Source organism: Orycteropus afer, unplaced genomic scaffold (genome assembly GCF_000298275.1).
Source record: "Orycteropus afer afer isolate SDZICR_OR568_19922 unplaced genomic scaffold, OryAfe1.0 scaffold00006, whole genome shotgun sequence".
Lineage (NCBI taxonomy): Eukaryota > Metazoa > Chordata > Mammalia > Tubulidentata > Orycteropodidae > Orycteropus > Orycteropus afer.
In genome coordinates this window covers 23,305,455-23,325,306 of record NW_006921593.1, presented here as the reverse complement: position 1 = coordinate 23,325,306, position 19,852 = coordinate 23,305,455, and the positions used below count along the sequence as shown (strand labels likewise).

The following is a 19,852-nucleotide window of genomic DNA, read 5'->3' as shown; positions in this document are numbered from 1 at the left end:
CCACGGGGTCTGCAGTGGAATTTTCAGAACTCCATCATCAGGCCTTTCTTTCAAGGTGCTCGGGGGCGGGGGGGGGGGGCTTGAACCGGCAGCCCTTCAGTTAGCAGCCAAGCACGTTAGCCATTCACACACCCAGGGAAGCCCCTTGTTCCACAATAACTGAGAATTTCAGGATGACAACAGGGGAGCATGAAGCCGAGCATGGGGCCCTTTACGGGTGGGGCCCTGTGGGATTCCAGAGTTCACACACCTGTGACACCTGCCCTGATGCCAGCAGACCCTGAGGTCCTTTCTGAGCCACTGTCCTCAGTCCCTGTGCAGGAAGAAGCTCCATTATCAGGGTCACTGGCACTGGGCACTGAAGTCTGCCAGCAGCGGAGAATAGAACATCTGGCCAGTCTCTGCTTCCTGGCCCCGTCAGTTGGAGGTGTGGGGCTGCTGAGGAATTTTGCCTTAGCTCGTTAGATGGTAACGCCGTCCTTATCCCAGAGGGTCTGCTTTGACGCTCACAGGAACTGTGCCGGAGGTCTGTCCCACCACACACAGCTGGACTCAGCAAAAATACTTGTGCATCTGTAGATTTTGATCTGGTGTTTGGAGCCTTGAAGAGTGGCTGAGGAGGAAAACTCAGCTGTGCATTCGTTTGTGGGTTTCTAAGAGGGGCGTGTGGCCTTTAAGAAGATTCTACTTGTCCTTACACTGGAATGGAATTAATCTTCGCTGGGATGAACAGTGGCTCAAAAGCCATCTCCACTGTAGATAACGTGCTGCCACTCAAGCTGACAGCAGGGGCCAGCAGCCCCCAGACCGCTGACCTGCCGGCTGCCTGCGTCTTTCAGCTGCGTGCACGTTTCCGTAGTTGTGAAACAAGTTGAAAATACAAATGCATTTCCAATGTCTGTGCCTTTTGCACACTATAATCCCTGAAATCTTCTTCCTCTTTTTAAGTCTGTTTTACTACTGTTATTACTGTGGTATTTGGCTGTGGAGTAACCAACAGACTTCCAGTCCCTCCCTCTCCCCTGCAAAAAAAATGAAGAGGGAAAGTACATTAAGAAAATGCTGCTTGGTTCACAGTCAAGAGTCTTATGTCTTTGAAAGAATAATGTTACCATGTAACTAAAGTCACTGAACAATTTGAGAAATTGTTACGTGGTAACCAAATTTGCTGTGTAAACTTTCAGTGAAAATACAAGCAAATATTTTTTAAAAATAATATTGATAACTGTAATTCTAAAGCCACTTGGTAGCTTTTGCTAGAAACCTACTCAGTTTCCAGTTGCTTTCCAGATGGGTTGCATTTTGTAACCTCCAGCTTCCTCTCCCTTGTATTTAACAACTACGTAGCCAGCCCATCTTGGAAAAGCAGCACCTCGAGCTGCTTCATCGTGGCCAAGGAAGCAAAACAGAAGAAACTAGAACTTTTTAAATTTTGGTACAGCAGAAGGATGACTGGAATGGGAAAGACGGCAAGTCCAGGCCCCGGAACGGGAAGCTGAGAAGAGCCTTAGCGAACCCTTCCAGGGGCCTAAGGCAGGAGACTGCGTTATGGCCGGGAATTGTGGAGGGTGATGGAATCTCTAAGCAGTGAAATTGGCCGCTGTTTTTGAGCAGGGCTGTGTTGTTTCCAACTCTACCAGTCAAGAGACTGGGTTGCTAGGCAGTGTGCACGCTGCCTTTGTTTTCTAAAAGGGAGATGAACTTTCTAGCAGGGCACTGACCTGGAATTTTTCCTAAACCAGTTACTATTCTAGCTCACCCATATTTTACAGAATTGGATCTGTTCTGATTTTACTTCATTGGCCATGACTGAACTTGGAAGAAGCAGTTGGAAGCCCAGTAGAAAAGCACCCATTCCTTCTTGGCCCTGGCGTTTTGGTTGAAGAGTAGACTTCATTTCCCTCTCCCCACTGTCTAAGGAGCTCTGGAGCACACAGTGAGGGCTTGTAACCATTTTACAGTACTCCAAGCAGAGCAGAAGGGCCATTTCTCTGCCTTTACCTGTTTATGACGCAACATGTTCTGAAGCAGATCGTATCAGCCACCATTTCGGTGATGGGAGCCCATCACCAGGCCTGCCAGGAGCACCGTGGTGCCAGGAGCACCGTGGTGCCAGGAGTGCCGTGGTGCCAGAAGCACCGTGGTGGTGCTTGGGCTCTTCATGCCTGCCTCCCTCGACTAGCCAGGCTCTCTCTCGCTCAGCGTCGATTTATTACGATTTATGCATTAAGGGGGAGCTCTGGTGGCATAGTGCTTTTAAGGCAGTTCAAACCCACCAGCCACTCCTCGGAAGGAAGGTTGGGCAATCTACCTCCGTGGAGATACTGCCTCAGAAACCCAAGGAGGGGTCCCTATGAGTCGAATCGACTTGATGACAGTGAGTTTGGTTTTGGGGATGTTTTTATGCATTAAGGCAGGAGTGGGCATTGTCCCTAATATCAAGTGGCCAGTGCAGCTTCAGCATTAGTGATGACTGTGGACACACGCACAGCCTATAGAGTAATTCACAATCTTCGTCTATAAAGCTGGCATTGAGCAGGCTAGGAACAGTGTCTCTACTAAAGTTCCAGCTAAGACAACAGGCATGGGAGTGTGAGAATGACAGGGAGGGACTCGGAGACAAGAAAGGAGTTTGTGAGTTACAGTGATGGGGTTAGGGCAGTTTTTCTTTCTAACTCTGTGTTATTATCAGGGAGCCCTAGTGGCACAGTGCTTAAGTGCTCATCTGTATTAATCAAAAGGTCAGTAGTTCAAACCCACTGTTTACAAGAGAAAGACATTAGCAGTCTGCTCCCATAAAGATTTACAGCCTTGGAAACCCGATGGGGCAGTTCTCTGTCCAACGTTGTTACGAGTCGGAGCTGACTCAACGGCAGCGGGTTTTGGGTTGTGTTGTTTTTGCAGTTGATTAAAAATAACAGGAAATATTAAAGATAAAAACACCTGTGGCTTCTGGGCCAGGCTGGATGTTGTGTCTCCCTCGCTCTTACAGCATAAATTTCTGGGAAGTTCTTTTCTTAAGAGTGCCCTGTGCTAGCTACTGTGGACTCGGCATCGACTCCCGGCGCCCCGGTGTGCGAGCAGAACTGTGCTCTGTGGGATGGCTGGTTTGGGCGGTAGGTCATCAGGCCCTTCTTCCCAGGCACTTCTGGATCAACTTGAACTTCCAGCCTGTCAGTCGACAGCCAGGCACATTCACTGTCTGTCGCACCCAGGCCTCCTCTTGAGGTTTAGCCTGCTCTCAGTCACACTCAGCCCCGATGTAGGCATCTTCCACCTCCAGCTGCCCCTTCCAGGGCTGGGTTTCTGTGGCCTGGGCCTGCCCGGGCCCCAGAGCAGCAGGCGCCAACTGGCCCAGCAGTGTCCACTGCTCACTGTCTCCGGCCTCCTCTCTGGGTCCCCAGGATCCCTGGAACCAGAGCCCCCCAGGACCTGCCTCTTCTCTCCATCATCCACCTCCCACCCACCACCAACTTCCAGAAAAAGAAAAAGCCTCTGTCCGCGAAGGTCCAGCCACTCCAGGGGCCTGCTGTTCCCACAGGCTTGGTCCACTGCCAGTTAGTTCCCTGAGCTCTAGGGCAGTGGGAGGTAGTCCAGGGAGGGTCAGCCGAGCTGGCCACAGTCCCACACGCCCTCAGCTGGGAGATCTGGCCCTGCTCGCCTCCCCCTGCCAAGGGCCGTGCTATCCCTGGAGGCCCTCGGGAAAGACCCTGCCTTGTCTCTCCAGCATCTGGTGTTGCCAGTGATCCTTGACTTGTGGCCGCACCCTCCAGTCTGCGTGGTCGTCACAGGGCGTCCTCGCTGTGTGTCTGTTTCCTCCATCTTATCAGGACACCACTCAGAGTAGATGAGCACCCACCCTACTCCATGACCTCATGTTAACTGGTAACATCTTCAGGGACCCTGTTTCCAAACAAGGTCACGTTCACAGGTACTGGGGGTTGGCTTTTCAGCTTATCTATTGCAGGGGCATGATGCAGCCCCAAAAACCAAAACCAAACCCCCTATCATTGAGTCACTTCCAACTCACAGCGCCCCTAGAAGACAGAGTAGAACTGCCCCACAGGGTATCCAACTTTATAGGTTTCCAATCTTTATAGAAGCAGACTGCCTCATCTTTCTCCTGCTGAGCAACTGATGGGTTCAAACTGCCAACATATGCCTTAACCACCCACAGCTCCACTCAGCCCATAGCAATGATTAAACTGCGATGTTCACATTATAGCAGATAAAGGTGAAAGGTGGGAAAGGGAGTTCAGGGGAAGCATCGGGGTGGTTACTAGGTATATGTCCTAAAGAAGTAAGAGGCAGGACATGAACAGATATGTGCACACCCACGTGCATCACAGTGCTATTTACACTAGTAAAAAGACGGAAACAACCTAGGTGCCCATCAACAGAAGAATGGATAACCAAACTATGGTACCTGCACACAAAGGAATACTATGCAACCCTAAAGAATAACGCAGAATCTGCAAAACACCGCATAACATGGATGAACTTGGAGGACATTATGCTGAGTGAAATAAGTCAGTCACAGAAGGACAAGTATTGTTATTAGTCTGCTATTGTAAACAGTCCAGGAAAAGTTTATACATGGAAGGAAATTTTCTTTGTTGGTTACCAGGGATGGGAAGGGAGATAAGGCTAAATTCCTAGATAGGTTGGGGGAAAAAAATAAAATATATACATATATACCTACATATATACATATACACATATATCTACCTAGCAAAGAGTATTAGTGGTTACTAGGGGAGGGGGGCAGGGGAAGCTTTTGTTTGCAGGGCAGTGAGTTCATGCTGCTGGTGGTGGACTGTTTTGGCAAAGGACAGCAATAACGGTGGCACAACATGAGAAATGTCATCAGTGTCCCTGAGCTGTAAACGTGGAAGTTGTCATGTTGGTGAATGTCTTGTGCATGTTTCCACCACAGTAAAAGTTTTATAAAACAAGAGAGAAAGCAGGCATAGGGGAAGCTCAGTGGACCTGGAATGGCCTCGGGCCCCAGGTGCCTATGTCAGGTGGCCGTCGGTGTCCTCCCTGCCTCTGACGTCCTGTCAGTGGCCTTTGGGTGCTGAGCATCAGAAGCTCTGCCTCACGTTTGCACGTTTCAAAAGACTTCTTTGAAGTGAAGGTGGCAGCAGAACTCTCGCCCCCACGTGGAGACCCGGGTTCGATTCCTGGCCCATGCACCTCAGGCACAGTCACCACCTGTCTGTCTATGGAGGCGTGTGTGGCTAGGCTGCTGAACACTTTCAGCAGAGCTTCCAGACTAATACCAGGAAGAAAGGCCTGGCTGTCTGCTTCTGAACATCAGCCTGCGAGACCCCTATTGACCACAGGGGTCTGGTTCACCACCTCTCGTGTGGATGGCACAGGACCTGGCGGCATTCTGTTCCCCAGTACAGGGGTCACTGTCAACCAAGGGCCGACTAGCCACCACCTGACAGCACCAGGTAGCTGACGGAGGGACCTAGGGCTTAGGAATTTACTTAGAAACCTTGAAAGCAGTCTGATTGCGGAGTAGCCTCAAAGCCTCTGGTCTCTGGAAAGAGCCCAGTGCCTTTTCATAGCCTGAGCAGGAATGGGTGTCCTGCCCTAGCTGTCCAAGGCTGGCCTGGGGTTGGATGTCCAGCCACTGCCACTGTGGCTGAGCATGGGGTAGAGCATGGCCCGGGGCCTGGGTGCTGGCTGGCGAGGGTGAATGTGGACCCAGCCGGAGCCTCTCTGTAAAAACTGCGAGGAGGCCACATGTTCTGACCTCCTCTAATCTCACAAGAGGAAGACAACAGTAACCCAAGACCTATTTCTGCAAGGCCAAACATGCTGCCTCCCTCCAGCCCTTTCACCAACTGTTCCTCCCAAAGCACCCACCACCTCTCTCCTGGGTTCAATAATTCACTGCAGTGGCCACACAGAACTCACAGATTACAGGGTTTATTAGAGAAGCACCAGTCTACAACTCAAATTCAGGAAGAACGCTCAGTCTCTCTCCCAGCCCACCGTCCCTCAGCCAAGAGTCTCTCACAGTCTCTTTCCGGGGTGCATGTCTCTTGCGTCTCTTTCCCAGCAACGCATGTCTCAGGAGCCCGTGTCTCTTTCAGCAGCAAGTCTTCCTCGACCAGCAGTCTGAGAGAGTTCTGCCTCCAGGAGGTCTCCTTTAGAGCCCGCAGGGTGGCCATACTAGCCAATTATAGCATCAGAACTCTAAGCACCTGAGAGAGAGTGTGCACCTCCCAGAACATTGTTTTGTGCCACTCCCAACAGAAATACTCCAGGTGGACACCTTCAGCAATCAGGAGCTCCTCAGTTGCTCATAGCAAATCCCACCTTGGAGTTTACAAAGACTTACAGGTAGAAAAGCCACACTAAATAATTTACTAGACCACACTCTCTCTGTGGGGTGGACACCCAGGCATACAACTCAGTAGCTTCCCAAAGGGTAGTTCGTGTCTGGGCGGGGCTGTGACCCCAGGAGCTGAAGAATGGACACAGCCAGCCCTTTGCCTGGGACTCATGGCCCATGAGCAGAGCCCAGGGAGGCAGCTCGGTGGGGCATGGCGGCAGGCCACGTTCGAGGGCGGGGAGCTAGGGTAAGCAAGATCAGCCCCCGGGAGAGAGGCCCCACGGCTATACCGGGAACCTGCTGTGCTCCACACAGGTCACTGCAGAAGCCCGGCAGTGTGCTGCCCTGACCAGCCGTGCTGTCAGTTACTGGTCCGGTGGCAAAGGTCAGTTGAGACTCGCCTGTGAGCTGGCCCAGCAGAGGAAGGCCTGGCGGCATCTGCCCTCACAGAGCAGGGCTCCTGCCCACGAGCAGCTCGCGGGCTCACCTTGCAGGGTCACCTTGTGGAGGGATCCCGGCCCGTGATGCAGTGGTTAGCTCCTGAGTTGATTCTCCTACGGGACCCTAAGCTTCAGAGCCGGTGTGCCCTGAAACTAGCCTACCCAGAGGGGAAACTGAGGCCCGCAGAGAGTGTACACCCCTGCCTGAAGGGGCCTGGGTTGGTCCTTGTACACTGCACAGTTTGGGAGGCCTGGTGCATAGTGGGGAGCCCCTGGAGGTACACACAGTGAACACACTGATTGCTGAGGATGGAGGATCAAGTCCCCCCGGGGGCACTTCGGAACACAGGCCTCGCGATCCACTGCCAAGGGCTCAGCCGTCGGAACCTGATGGCGCGCACTGTACCCTGACACACGTGGAGTCCCTGTGAGCTGGAACTGACTCAGTGACACTTGTTTGGTTTGGGCAAATAGTTGCTAGGTAACAGGTCGTTGGAGCTGAGCTGTCTTATTAATTAACAGAATGTTCCTTCCTCCTGGGCCAGTCTCCTGGGTGGGTCACTGCTGGCTGTCCTTCATGCTGGCTTTAAGGCTTCCGAGTAAAATCCCAGGAGACTGTGGGAGCGTCAGGCCGACGCTGTTGCGTTGTCATCGTGGCTTGTATCGTGGGACATCTTCCTACTCCGCTTACTCAGGCTCTGAGCAGGCAGATGCTGAGAGAAGCCCGACACTCGTGACGGCTGCAGGCCCCCATCCCACCCCAACATTAGGACAGAGGCCTAGGAGCCAGACAGTTGCAGGTGGGGACGAAAACCAGTGAAGGCCAGCCGACTCCGCCCCACGGCGCCCCATGCGTGTCGAGCAGCTGTGCTCCCCAGGGTGTCAGTGCTGGGTTTTTATGAAATCGATGTCCAGGCCTTTCTTCCAAGGCACCTCTGAGTGGACTCGAACTGCCAGCCCTTCAGTCAGCAGCCAAGCAATTAACCTATTGCACCACCCAAAGCCAAGCCAAACCAAACCCACTGCCAGCGAATGAATACCAACTCACAGGGCCCCCAGAGGACGGAGCAGAGCTGCAGGGTAGGGCTTCCAAGGCTGTCATCTGCACAAAAGCACACTGCTACGTCTTTCTCTCGCAGAGCAGCTGGTGGTTCAAACCACCAACCTTTGGGTCAGCAGCCAAGCGCTGTAGCCACTGTGCCACCAGCACTCCTGGCACCACCCGGGAGCTCCAGACCACAGTTGCCATGACGTCGACCCCGACTCATGGCGTCCCCCTGTGTCAGGATACATCTGTGCTCCGTGGGGTTTGCAGGGCCTGTGTAGATCCCAGGCCTTTCTTCTGAGCCTCCTCAGATGGACTTGCACCTCCAGCCTTGGTTAGTAGCCACGTGTTAACCATTTGCACCCCCAGGGACCTTCTTACCCAGCTACCCTCCAGGGACCAAACACTGAGCCGGTAGGCACAGGGCAGAGTCACAAACTTTCCTGGTACTCTGGGCCAGGAGCACCTGACCAGGGATCCCCCACCATCTGGGCTGCCCTCAGGCCCACACCCCCCACACACCCCTTCGGCCAGCACATTGAACAGTGAATCGCAGGAATAATAAGCCTAATACAGTTGACTTTATTTAATTAATAATGATCCCACTCTGGTCCTCAGCGCTCATAAAACACCCTGCAGGTTGGCAAAAACACTCATCGTATTGATCAGAAGTCAGGCGGGTTATTTATTTTGTCTTTGCCCCACAAGCATCCATCCTCATCCGTTGGCTCCTGGTCCCCGTGTGCGGGATTTACAGTGGCCTGTTTCTTAAAAGCTTTCAGTAATTAAGGAATAAAGAGCCATCGGTCTTTGTTGCTGCCCCGGGTTCTGTGGTCTGTTAGGCCCACAGTCCCCGCAGCCTGCACCAACCCCTAGCAACGCAGCCTGGGGAGAAGGCATGCGTGCAGGCCGCCTCCGCCCGGCCCGCTCCTCCTGCTGGGAGAGGAAGCCCCTCTGTTTTCTTAGCACATTGTCCTGGCCTTCTCTTCCGTGCCTCCTGGCCCAGTTCCTGTTTTGCTTGCAGCAGGAAGACACTTGGGAAATTCCTTGCTGCTAGCTCTTTCTTTTCTCTTCCTCCTCTGTGCGTCCCCTCCTGCTCTGTCACCGTTTCAAACCCGGGTAGGTCTCCTCTTGTTCCAGCACCTCGCCCCGAAATATGTTCCTCCACTCGGGTGTGTTGTGCCACAGCGTCTCTCTTCACAATGTTGAAAATACCCACTTCTACCCTGTGGGGGACAAACAGATGCTTCCAGAAGAAACCATGGGACAGGCGACAGGTGTCAAAGCCAGTTTCTGCTTGTTTTTGTTTGTGTTTAACATTTCTCAGGGAGGAGTGTCAATAAAAATCGACACTCAGTTTGAGGTGGGTGGGCTGTGGTGGGGAGGGGTTGTTGTTGCATGGCATCTATAAAAGCACTAAGGGACAGTCCATTTGTGGGGTTTGAAGGCTGGAGACAAAAACATCAGGGAACAGTACTTCATACCACCCCAAAATGTCTGTACCACCTCCAATGCCCACAGAACCCTAAATACCCACAACACCCCCAAGATATCCTTAACAGCACCCCCAAATATCCCCTACACTCTCACATATCCACTGTACTAAAACAGCCCAAACATGATCAGACCCTGCCACAGGGATGGACCACACGGACCAGGAGGTGTGTCATGGCCCCCACTCAAGTGTCTGTATTCCTAAGGGTGAGTCCTGGCCTCCAGCAAACTGTGTTTAAAGCCAAGGAGAAGCCCTGTAGTTTGTCACAAACTTCCTTTTCTGGGAATCCAACCCATTAACCTCCTGACCCCCTGGCAACTCCCCGCACAGCCCCTGCCAGAGCAGGTGGGGCGGCGGCCGCTAAGTCTGGCCACCCTCACAGCCTTCCATGGTGAAGGCGCAGGAGAGAGCCGCGCACCGCAGCGGTGTCTCGGGAAGGTGTGTGGCGTCTGGCCGTGGTTGCACCCAGCTCCCCTGGTTTCCTCAAGGACCTGGGAGAGGCTGGTTTTGCACAGTGTCTTCACTGACAGCAGGCTTTGCCAGCACCTGTTCTCGTTCTTGTTGGGAGCCAATTCCAACTCACTGTGACCCCATGTGACAGAGTAGAGCTGCCCATAGGGTTTCCTAGGCACTGGCCTCCACCAAGTTAGGCGACAGCAAACTTGGTGGAGGCCAGTGCCTCAGGATGCCGTCCCCTCTGCAGCACTTCCATCTGCAGGGACAGAAGAGGACAGTCCTGACATGGGCCCTTGAGGGCTTGGAAGCACCACCTACCCGCTGGCTGGCCAGTTTGGTTACTTCAGTGTCTTCGGGCCGCCGTACACAGAGACCACGGGCAGGTGGCTTTAAGGGACAGAAAGGAGCTGCCTCACAGTCTTGAGGCTAACAATCCCAGTCGGGGGCGTGTCCTGTGGGTGCCTTCTTGGAGGTGGTCCCCGGTGCTCCTTGGCTCCTTGGCTTCTAGATGACCCTCACGTGGTGTCTGTCTTCAGCACCACCTCCCATACGTGCCGATCTCTGCGTCCGAGCGGCTCTTCGGACCACTCAGGAGTGATCAGGCTTAGAACCCTCCCTCCTTGGGTCTGCTTCATGAACATCGCAAAGAAAACCCTCCTTCCAGACACAGTCACACCCACAGGTGGAGGGTGAGGATCCCAACACGTATTCTGGGGGGACACAACTCAGTCTGTGGTACCTTCCTGTGATGCCCTTGAGAATAGCTGATGTCTTTGTCATCGTGTCATCGACAGTGCTGTCCCCATGACTGACCTTGCCCTGATGCCATGTCCTCAGCTCCCTGGCTGACCCTCCCAGCCTCTTCTGGCTCAGGGACCCTCGTACCATGTCTCCCTGAGATCCAGTGAGTGCTCTAACCGTGGTCTCCCTGTATCGACTCACTGACCCTCAGCTCAGGACTAGACCCTGTGACCCCAACGGGCTCAGTGGTGAGGCCCACGCATGGTGACCCCATCCCTGGTCCTGACCCGGGAGGTCGGACCGAAGCTGCACCCCAGCCCTGGGCTTGCACGGCTTCTTTCCAAACACAGCTGCTCCTTTCTGCCCATGCTCCTGCCATGCTTCTCCTTGACTCTGGCCTTGATTCTGTCCCCCACGGACATGGCTGTCCTTCCGCCATGCACACCTGGCTTTTGTTGGCCTGGACTTAGGAGTTGGGGTGACACCAGGCGGCCAGGGCCAGCCTGAGAGGCCGGTGCCCAGCATGACGCAGGCCCTGGGGCTGGCCCTCACCCAACTCGTGGGAATGGGTAGCATCCTTAGTAGCAGAGAGGCTAGCCTATGTCCTCTGCAGTCTGGCCGGCCCTCTGGCCTCAGCAGCCACCAAGCCAGTCCTGAACATGGCCAGGGCCACTCTGGGATGCCTTGCTCTCTGACCCCACACTGGAGCTTACTCTGCCCCTTAGTGCTGTCCTCGTCAAAACCAAAAAACACCAAATTCACTGCCATTCAGTCGATTCCAACTCATAGTGACCTTTTAGGACAGAGTAGAAGTGTCCAATAGGGTTTCCCAGGCTGTCAATGTTTATAGAATAGGAGCTCTGATGGCGTAGTATCTAAGGCATTTGACTACTAACCAGAAGGCTGGAGGTTCAAACCCACCAGCCACTCCTCAGAAGGAAGATTGGGCAATCTACTTCCATAGGATTTACCACCTCTGAAACCCAAGGAGGGGTTGCATTGAATAGGAAAAGACTTAAAAAAGAAGCAAAGCCTAAACCACACCCACTGCCATCGAGTTGATTCCGACTCACAGCACCCCTAGAGGACAGAATGGAACTGCCCTGGAGCATTTCCAAAGCTGAGGGGTCGCTATGAGTCGGGGCCGACTCGACGGCAAACAACAACAACAACAACAATCTTTACAGAAGCAGAATGCTTCATCTTTCTCCCATGGAGCTGGTGGTGGCTTTGAACTGCCATCCTTTTGGTTAGCAGCTGAATCCTCTACCCACTGTGCCACCAGAGGTCCATGTCCCTGCCAGCTGCCACGTTTCTAACAAGGAAGCATGGTGGCTGTCACTTCCAGAAACCCACTCTTTCCTCCTGTTTTGAAGTTTGGGAACAGCTAGCCCACCTCCTTCTCCCTTCCCACCTTCCCTCCCTGCAGTGGTTCCAGAAAACAGGGTGAGGCTCCACTGTCACCCGTATTTTCTGGCAGTTCATGAATAGTTCACGTATGAAAACACACACTGTGTTCCGGGATCCCCCAGGGGCGCCGTGTCCCCAGGGGCTGTCAATAAACCCTGGACACCGGTCCCAGGACGTGAACGCTCCCGTCACGTGGAGATGGCGCTCATCACCAACCCATCCTCGGTGATCGCCCGTGATATTGACTATGCCAGCAGTCAGGTCTGTGTCGGCAGGCATTAAATCTGCCACCTCAGGGGAGAGTGTCAGGGAGGACACACCCAGCCTTGCAGCGTCACCAACTCTCTAGGTCAGGGCCTGCTGTGCCGACGTGGCTTTCCAAGCTTGGCAAACCCCAAGTGACCCAGCTGAACTTGTGCTCCTGCGACCCGGGCTCCACTTGCCCACTGATCCCCTGTGCCCCCAGTACCCGCTGGGTCCTGCAGGTGCCTCGGCAGAGGGCGGGACCACTCCCTGAGGGCTTCCATTTTAGGCCAGAAGACAAGTGAATGTTTACCGCCACCCTTCGTGGCAGCCTCCCCTTTATTTAGGGGGATTGGTTCCCTGTCTGCCCTGGTGGGTTGCCCGTTCCCTCATTTTCTCTCGCTCCTGTGCAGTTGATTTATTTAAAGGTATGTCACCACGGGGCTGGAATGAGGAGCAAGGCCCTGCTTTCTGCTGACGGCCAGCCGCTCCAATAATTCATTTTTTAGCTCATTAGCTAACAGGGGATGTGAGCCGTGGGCCTCGGGGGGATTGGAACGAGGGGCAGTGATCTACTGCCGGCAGCGCTGCTCTTGAACTGGCCTTCCTTGGGGGAGATGAGAAGCTCAGCCGGGCCAAACGAGGCCCCCAGAAGGGAAATTGGGGCATCAGAGTATCAATTAGAGTGTTTGTGCGTTTGCGTCGTGATTCCTGAGGGGACGGGTTCTAGGCAGAATCCTGTCCGGGAAAGAATTCATTTTTGGATTTCTGACTTGCACATGTTAACTGTTCCTCCAGAAGCTAGACAAGAAGGGGGCAGGCACATGGTTGTCCAGAAAAGCGTTTGGACAGCTCAGGGCTGCCAGGCAGTCCATAGAACTGGCACGCAACCCCAGTATCGGCACCTCTGCACCCTCGAAGTGGCTGTCAGGCCCCCACTGTGCTGAACACATTGAGTTGGTAAGGTGTCCTGTCGATGGCCAGAGTTCAGAGAGTAAACCCCTGTGCCCCGGGAGTTCTGGCAACCCTGCGACCTGTGCCACCAAGTGTCACGCTCGCCCACTGACGGGCTTTGCTGTGCTTGACAGGGTTGATGACTTGGTAAAGATGGCACTTGCGGAGCTCACACGTTGTATGGTCCTAAGTGCCTAATCAGGAGTGGGGGTTGCTGAATCAGCACCCAGAAACCCTAGGCCTTTGTCTGAGGCTGGTTTTCATACTAGTTGGACTTGAGTACAAGCTGTTAAAGAGAGTCATGCCTCACACAAACACAGACTTAGTGGTACGTCGCATTCCTGAAGGACTCGGAAACTAACATGGAAGGCTTGTTTTCAAGGAGTGCTGGTGAAGAACGAGGGTTCTGTGAGGTACCCACACCTGAGAGGCATCCTTGTTGAGTAGTGAGTAGAGCTAGACAGACATGGGGGGACGGAAAGCAGACACCCCCAGGATGTCAAACACCAAGAAACTCTGAGTCACTTGGATTCCTTACAGTGCTTCTTGGTGACGGTTGTTGTTGTTGTTGTTGTTGTTATGTGCCATCGAGTCTGACCCAACTCATAGCGACCCCTCCTTGGGTTTCCGAGGCAGTATCACTACGGAAGTAGATTGCCCCATCTTCCTTCCGAGGAGTGGCTGGTGGGTTTGAACCACCAGCCTTCTGGTTAGCAGTCAAGTGCTTTAGCCACTATGCTACCAGAGCTCCCTGGTGACAGTTAGTGAGAGATAAAGTGTGCTTTCTGCATTTGAGCTCTTAGAGGCTTTAAAAACCAAGACCCGGCCCACAGCCATCAAGTCAGTTCTGACCCACAGCACCCCTGAAGGACAGAGTGCAACTGCCCCAGTGGGTTTCCAAGGCTGTCAATCTTTACAGAAGCAAAGCCCAAACCAAACCCACTGCCATGGAGTCGATTCTTACAGCGCCCCTAGTGGACAGAGTAGAACTGCCCACATAGAGTTTCCTGGGCTGCCAACCTTCAGAGAAGCAAATGACCACATCTTTGTCCTGTGGAGCAGCTGGTGGGTTCAAACCACTGACTTCACAGTTTGCAGCCAAGTGCCGAGCCACCGTGCCACCAGGGTTCCTTCAGGATTTTAAAGACCTTCGGAATAACAGTCACCCAAAGCAAGTCTTACAGCATCAGAGACAGATTACCAGGAAGCCAGTCCCTCATTGCTAATTTCATGTACATAACCTTAGCATCCCTTCCTTAAAGAAGCCTCCTAAAATGATAGCTGTTTTCAGCCCCACAAATCCCTTACGATGGATTATAAACTATGCCAACTTTCAAAAGCAGAGAGCCACCAAAGCAGTACTCAGACACCCGCAGGTGTCCATCCACTCAGACGAGCTCGTCTGTGGGGTGACCAGATTTGAGGGCAGGAGGTACTTCCCTGGGGGCAGACCGCCGGCAGGAAGAGCTCCAAAGCTGTGGGCTCATTCTGTGGCTGGGGTTTCTGAATATTCAAAAACAAATTTAAAACCTGCAGTGAGAATGATGGTTACTACTGTAGCGTTCTCTGGTTTCTCGTGGGATGATTCGGCAGTGACTATGAAAATCGACCAGAAGAAAATAGAATAGTTCTTGGGTAGACTCTGAGGTCCACCCAGAAACGGGAGTTAGCACGTTGGCACAGAAAATTCAGACGAGTCCTTCACGGTGGCCCCCTTGTCACCTAATTCACGTTTTGCACCTTCTCTTCTGTAAATAATTCAGGAAATGCATTGACAGATTTTCAGTGTGGTGCTTTTTCAGGAACGTTTGTAGCTAACATTAGAGACACGTTTTGTTTATTTCACAATCCTGCCAGCCCGTTTGTGTTCGTGTTTTTGCTGAAGTGGGAACGTGTGAGAGGCCCCCGCACGTTGCTGCATCTGGGGAGCTGAGCTTCGGTTCTCTGCGGTAGCCGAGGGGTTTCCTGGAAATCTGGAATGAACAGAGGGCACTCCGGGGTCACTCACACGTCCCAGGAATTGATGCAAAACTAATCCCGATTTACTCCTGGAAGACTCTGTTTGCCTAAGTATTTAAAAACAGATTAGGGCTAACCTGACACTGGATTACCAGGGGCAGTGTCAACAGGTGGCCAGAGTGTCAACACGGCCCTTTCTGTCCTTCAGAGGAAACCGGTCCCTGGAGATGAGATTCCTTTCAGCGCCGCCGGCCCCGAGTGCCTTCTGGGGTGTGCTCCACAGCTCTGTGCTGCACCACCCCCTGGAGAGAGTGCTGGGTTTGGGGCCTGGGCAGCTGTGAGTCAGGGTGTGACTGAGGTCGCTGCAGGTGCTAACGGCCACCTTCCCCTCTCTCCTCATCTCCCCGGTCCCAGCATCTGCCCAGGCCTCAGGGTGCAGCACCGGGAGCGGCCCTGGCTGCTGAGGCTTGCTTATCTCAGGAGCCACTTATAAAATCTCACTTTGGTCTTCACGTTTCTGTGGCATTTTTATTCCCATGATGCTGCACACGGCTGAGGGCTGCTGTGTGGTTTGCAACCTCTCTTGCCTCCATCCTTCTTCAAGAAATCAAAACCAGTCGTCCAGAGCAGCCGCACAGCCCCTCCTTCCCTCCCTCCATCCTTCTGTCTTTGCTTCTCTCCTTCCGTCTCCCTCCCTTTCCCCATTTCCTCCCTCTCCCTCCCTTCTCCCTGTCTCACCCACACCCACACCCACATGAACTCAGGCCCATGCACACCCACACGGTAAACTGAGAGCATTGCCACACAGCTCCCCACCTAGCCAAGCGTCCTTTAACCCAGTCTCCCCATTTCTGCTGCAGTGGTCAAGCTGACCTCAAGCCTGCGTAGTTGAAGCATGCTGGTCCCACCCGTGGGGTGGCTCCCCCAGGCACCATGAAACCGAGTGAGTGGTCCAGGTCTCAGCCTTAGGCCAGAGGGTCTCATGCCTTGGTGCATCAGCCCCCACAGGGTCCGAGACCCCCGCAGACTCCGAGTGGCAGGCTGGGCTGGGCCCCAGCACCAGAGTCCCCAACCATTCCCGAGTGGTACTGGCGCTGCTGGTCGGAGCGGCTGTCGACACACCTCCCCCATGTGGTCACCCTGTGGGCACTACGCCCTCGGTCCTCTGGCCGCTGTGGACGCGTCTGTGCGGTGCCTTTACAGGGAGGAGAAGGAGCGGTGGATCCGCGCCAAGTACGAGCAGAAGCTCTTCCTGGCCCCGCCACCCTCCTCGGAGCTGTCCCTGGGTCAGCACCTGCTGCGGGCCACCGCGGACGAGGACCTGCGCACGGTCATCCTGCTGCTGGCCCATGGCTCCCGGGACGAGGTGAACGAGACGTGCGGCGAGGCCGACGGCCGCACGGCCCTGCACCTGGCCTGCCGGAAGGGCAACGTGGTCCTGCTGCAGCTGCTCATTTGGGTAGGTGGCTTCTCCCACCCTCCCCGGGACACCCCCACCCTCCCCGGGACACCCCCACCCTCCCCGGCACTCCCTCACCCTCCCCGGGACACCCCCACCCTCCCCGGGACACCCCCACCCTCCCCGGGACACCCCCACCCTCCCCGGCACTCCCTCACCCTCCCCGGGACACCCCCACCCTCCCCGGCACTCCCTCACCCTCCCTGGAACACCCCCACCGGCGCCCACCTGGCCCAGCCATGATCCGAGGCCTTGTGGGTGTATACTCTGTTGGGTCTGCGTCCACAGCATCTTTCTGCCCGAAGGTTGCCTTAGTCAGGATTCTCCAGAGAAACCCAACCAGTGGGAGGTAGACAGACTGAGTTTTTGGGAGTGGCTTACATGGCTGTGGCGGCCACTCCAAAACCCGTATGTCAGGAGGCAGAGTAGACAGCTCATCAGTCTTGTCTCCAGGAGCCCTGTGAGAGGCAGGCTGGACACTCGGTGAGGTACCTGTGTCCGTGCTGACCAGAAGCTCCCCGTGAGCTCCTTCTGCCCTGAAGGCCTTCAGTGGATTGGCGGAGGGCCAGCCATGTCGTGCCGGGTGGTCTGCCTTCCCTGAGGCCAGCAGATTGTCGGTGGCCATCCTGTAGCCACCTCTCCAACAGCGGCTAGACAAGCGTTTGGCCGCACCACGGCACGGCCATGCTGACGTGCAGTTAACCGTCACAGAGGTGACCGCCCCAGTCTGAAGACGGGAAGTCACTGTAGTTGGGGATTTAGGCTCAAACTGTGCCTTCTGGGCCCCTCATCTCCTGTATGCTTCCTCCTCTTGATGATCCTCCTTTTCAGGTCAAGAGTGGCTGGTGGTGCCCATCTTTTTCATTTTGCAGAAACTCCTTGTTTTGGTGGTAGGGGGTGGAGTGGTGGTGGACATGGACTGGTCGTGGCTTGCCCACTGCCCCACCTCTGAGGCGTCCCACTTAACACAAAGCCCCCAGGCCTGGACTTGGAGACGTGATAGGCCTGAATTTGCAAAAGGCTCCTTCTGGACTATTCTGATTGCTACTGAGAAAAAAAAAACTAATTTCCTTTGAAGTGTTTGTCATGAAGCTTGAGTGACAAAGACAGACCCTATGCTGGCCAGCCATGAGCAGCTCTGAAGAAGGCCACATACCCACACGGTGGCAGCCAGGACACCTCTGGGGACATCAGCTGCAGGGAACCCCATCAGGGCAGCAGAAAAGCTGCCTGGGTGGGGAGCCTAGGGCTGGGCCACCACTGCGGGGGACTCTCCTGTCCCCACCCCCAGGCAGAAGATGGAGTCTGTCCCCCACAGAAGAGCAACGCAAGTTTCCATGTGTGTGTCTGTCTGGGTTTGGTGTGGGGTTTTTTTTTTTTTTTTTTAATACATTTTCTTCAGGGCAGTTTAAGGTTTTCATACAAATTGGGTAGAAAGTACATGGAGTTCCCACCCACTCCTCTCCCCGGGCACACTGTGGCACATTTGTCGTAGCTGACACCCACTCTCGATACACTGGCACTCACTAAAGCCACAGGTTAGGTGAGGGCTGCTATGTGCACCACCGTGAGGGTCTAACTGATACACAGTATATCGTGTGTCCACCACGCATGTACCTCAGAGTACTTCACTGCTCTCACCATGTCCCAGGCCCACCTAGTCACACACACCCCCGCCCTGCTCTGGATTTGTAATCTGACATCTTTGAGGGGCAGCAGGGAAGCTACAGGCAGTCCCAGAGTTACAAATGTCCTACTTACGTACAACCCAGAGTTACGAACCAACCCCTGTGTCTCTCCTTGAGTGCAACTCAGAGACAGTGGACGGGAAAGAGCGGAGTGGCGGCCCACCTTGCCCTGGGCTGGCCCCGAAGCAGCCTATAGGTGTTCCCCACACTCACCCAGCCTGGGATCCTGTGGCGCCCACCTCAAACCAAGCTCAGAGCAATGGCAGCATGTGGGGTGCTCAGGCTGGCCAGTGGGCGGTGCCTCCACTGTAGACATGCCTCCCCACCTCAACCAGTTCTGGCTGGACCTGGACCTGGGCCTGGCATTGGGCTGGAGGGGCCCGCGTGGAGAGGCTGCTGGTGTGGACTGTCTGTCCATCAAAATCACTGGAGAAGTTTCAGCTTGTACTCACTGGTGGAGCACATGACTTGATGCAAATTAGGCAACAGTGGTGGCTGTCTTTCCTTCTCAGATCGGCCAAGATCTCCCTCAGTGCTAACACAGCATGCTGGCAACACTCCTGAACGGCGTGTCCAGGTGGAAGTACAAGCTAACCACCTTTTCAAAAGGAAGAGGCTTTTAGTGGTGTCGTGTTCCTACCCCAGTGATTCTACTGGTGGCCATCACCCTAACAACCAAACACCAAACAAAGCAGCTGTCATAGAATCACTTCCAACTCACAGCGACCCTGCAGGACAGAGTAGAAGTGTCCCATAGGGTCTCCAAGGCTGTCAATCTGTACGGAAGCAAACTGTCACATGTTTCTCCCACAGACAGGCTGTGGGTTCGAACCACCAACCTTTTGGTTAGCAGTGGACTGCTAACCACTTCTCCACCAGAGTGCCCCTAACAATCCACAGATCTGACAAAGGTTTGAACGAGCATCCACGTCACAGCCTTCTGTACAGCCGTGGCACCTTTGAAACAAATGAGGTGCCAGCAACTGAGGGTGGGATCACTCTTCATATGGTGGATGGTCCATGGCTGTGTTGAATACTGTTCAGTGATGTGAGGAGATGCCCACAGCACAGGGTTCAGTGAGAGAAGAAGTGACACAGATTATCCATGTGGTTTTATGTCAATGACACGTTGGAATTCCAGGGAAAGTGTTAGGAGGGGCTGTGCTCAAGGGCAGACAAGGTGGAAGGTGCTGCACGAGTTTCTTCTTGTGCCGTTATGTTCTGCACACACTGCCCACGAGAAGGAATTGTCTCTAAGGTCAAAAGTGATTAATTTCTGTTTTCACGATTAGTCAAAGTTCAATTAGCTCAACTGCAGTTCTTATTGGTCTGTTTATTCCCGAGGATAGGCTTTCAGTTGGGAGGAACACAGTTCCCCTTAAGAGAGAGTGCTAGTAGCTCGGTCTCCCACCTCCCCACCCGGCTCACCTGTCCAGGGGCCCAGCTACATAAGCCATACCCTGGCCGAGTGCAGGGGCCCAGAATGCTTCCTTCCCGCCTCTCTCACCTCCACCCTCATCACCTCCCCTCTCCTTCACTTCCCCTCTGCCCCACCTCCCTCATCACTTTCCCTCCCCCACCTTCCTTCCCCATCCCCTCCTCTCCCCCACCTC

At 54.2% G+C, this 19,852-nt stretch overlaps 1 protein-coding gene across 1 annotated transcript in view; it reads left to right on the top strand.

The window, feature by feature from the left end:
• Positions 1–19,852, top strand: part of AGAP1 (ArfGAP with GTPase domain, ankyrin repeat and PH domain 1) — a 666,775-nt gene that overhangs the window by 646,279 nt on the left and 644 nt on the right. Inside the window, exon 17 of the mRNA XM_007941633.2 lies at positions 16,296–16,551. Coding sequence (XP_007939824.1) covers positions 16,296–16,551 — 256 coding nt within the window. The remainder of the gene's footprint in view (positions 1–16,295; positions 16,552–19,852) is intronic.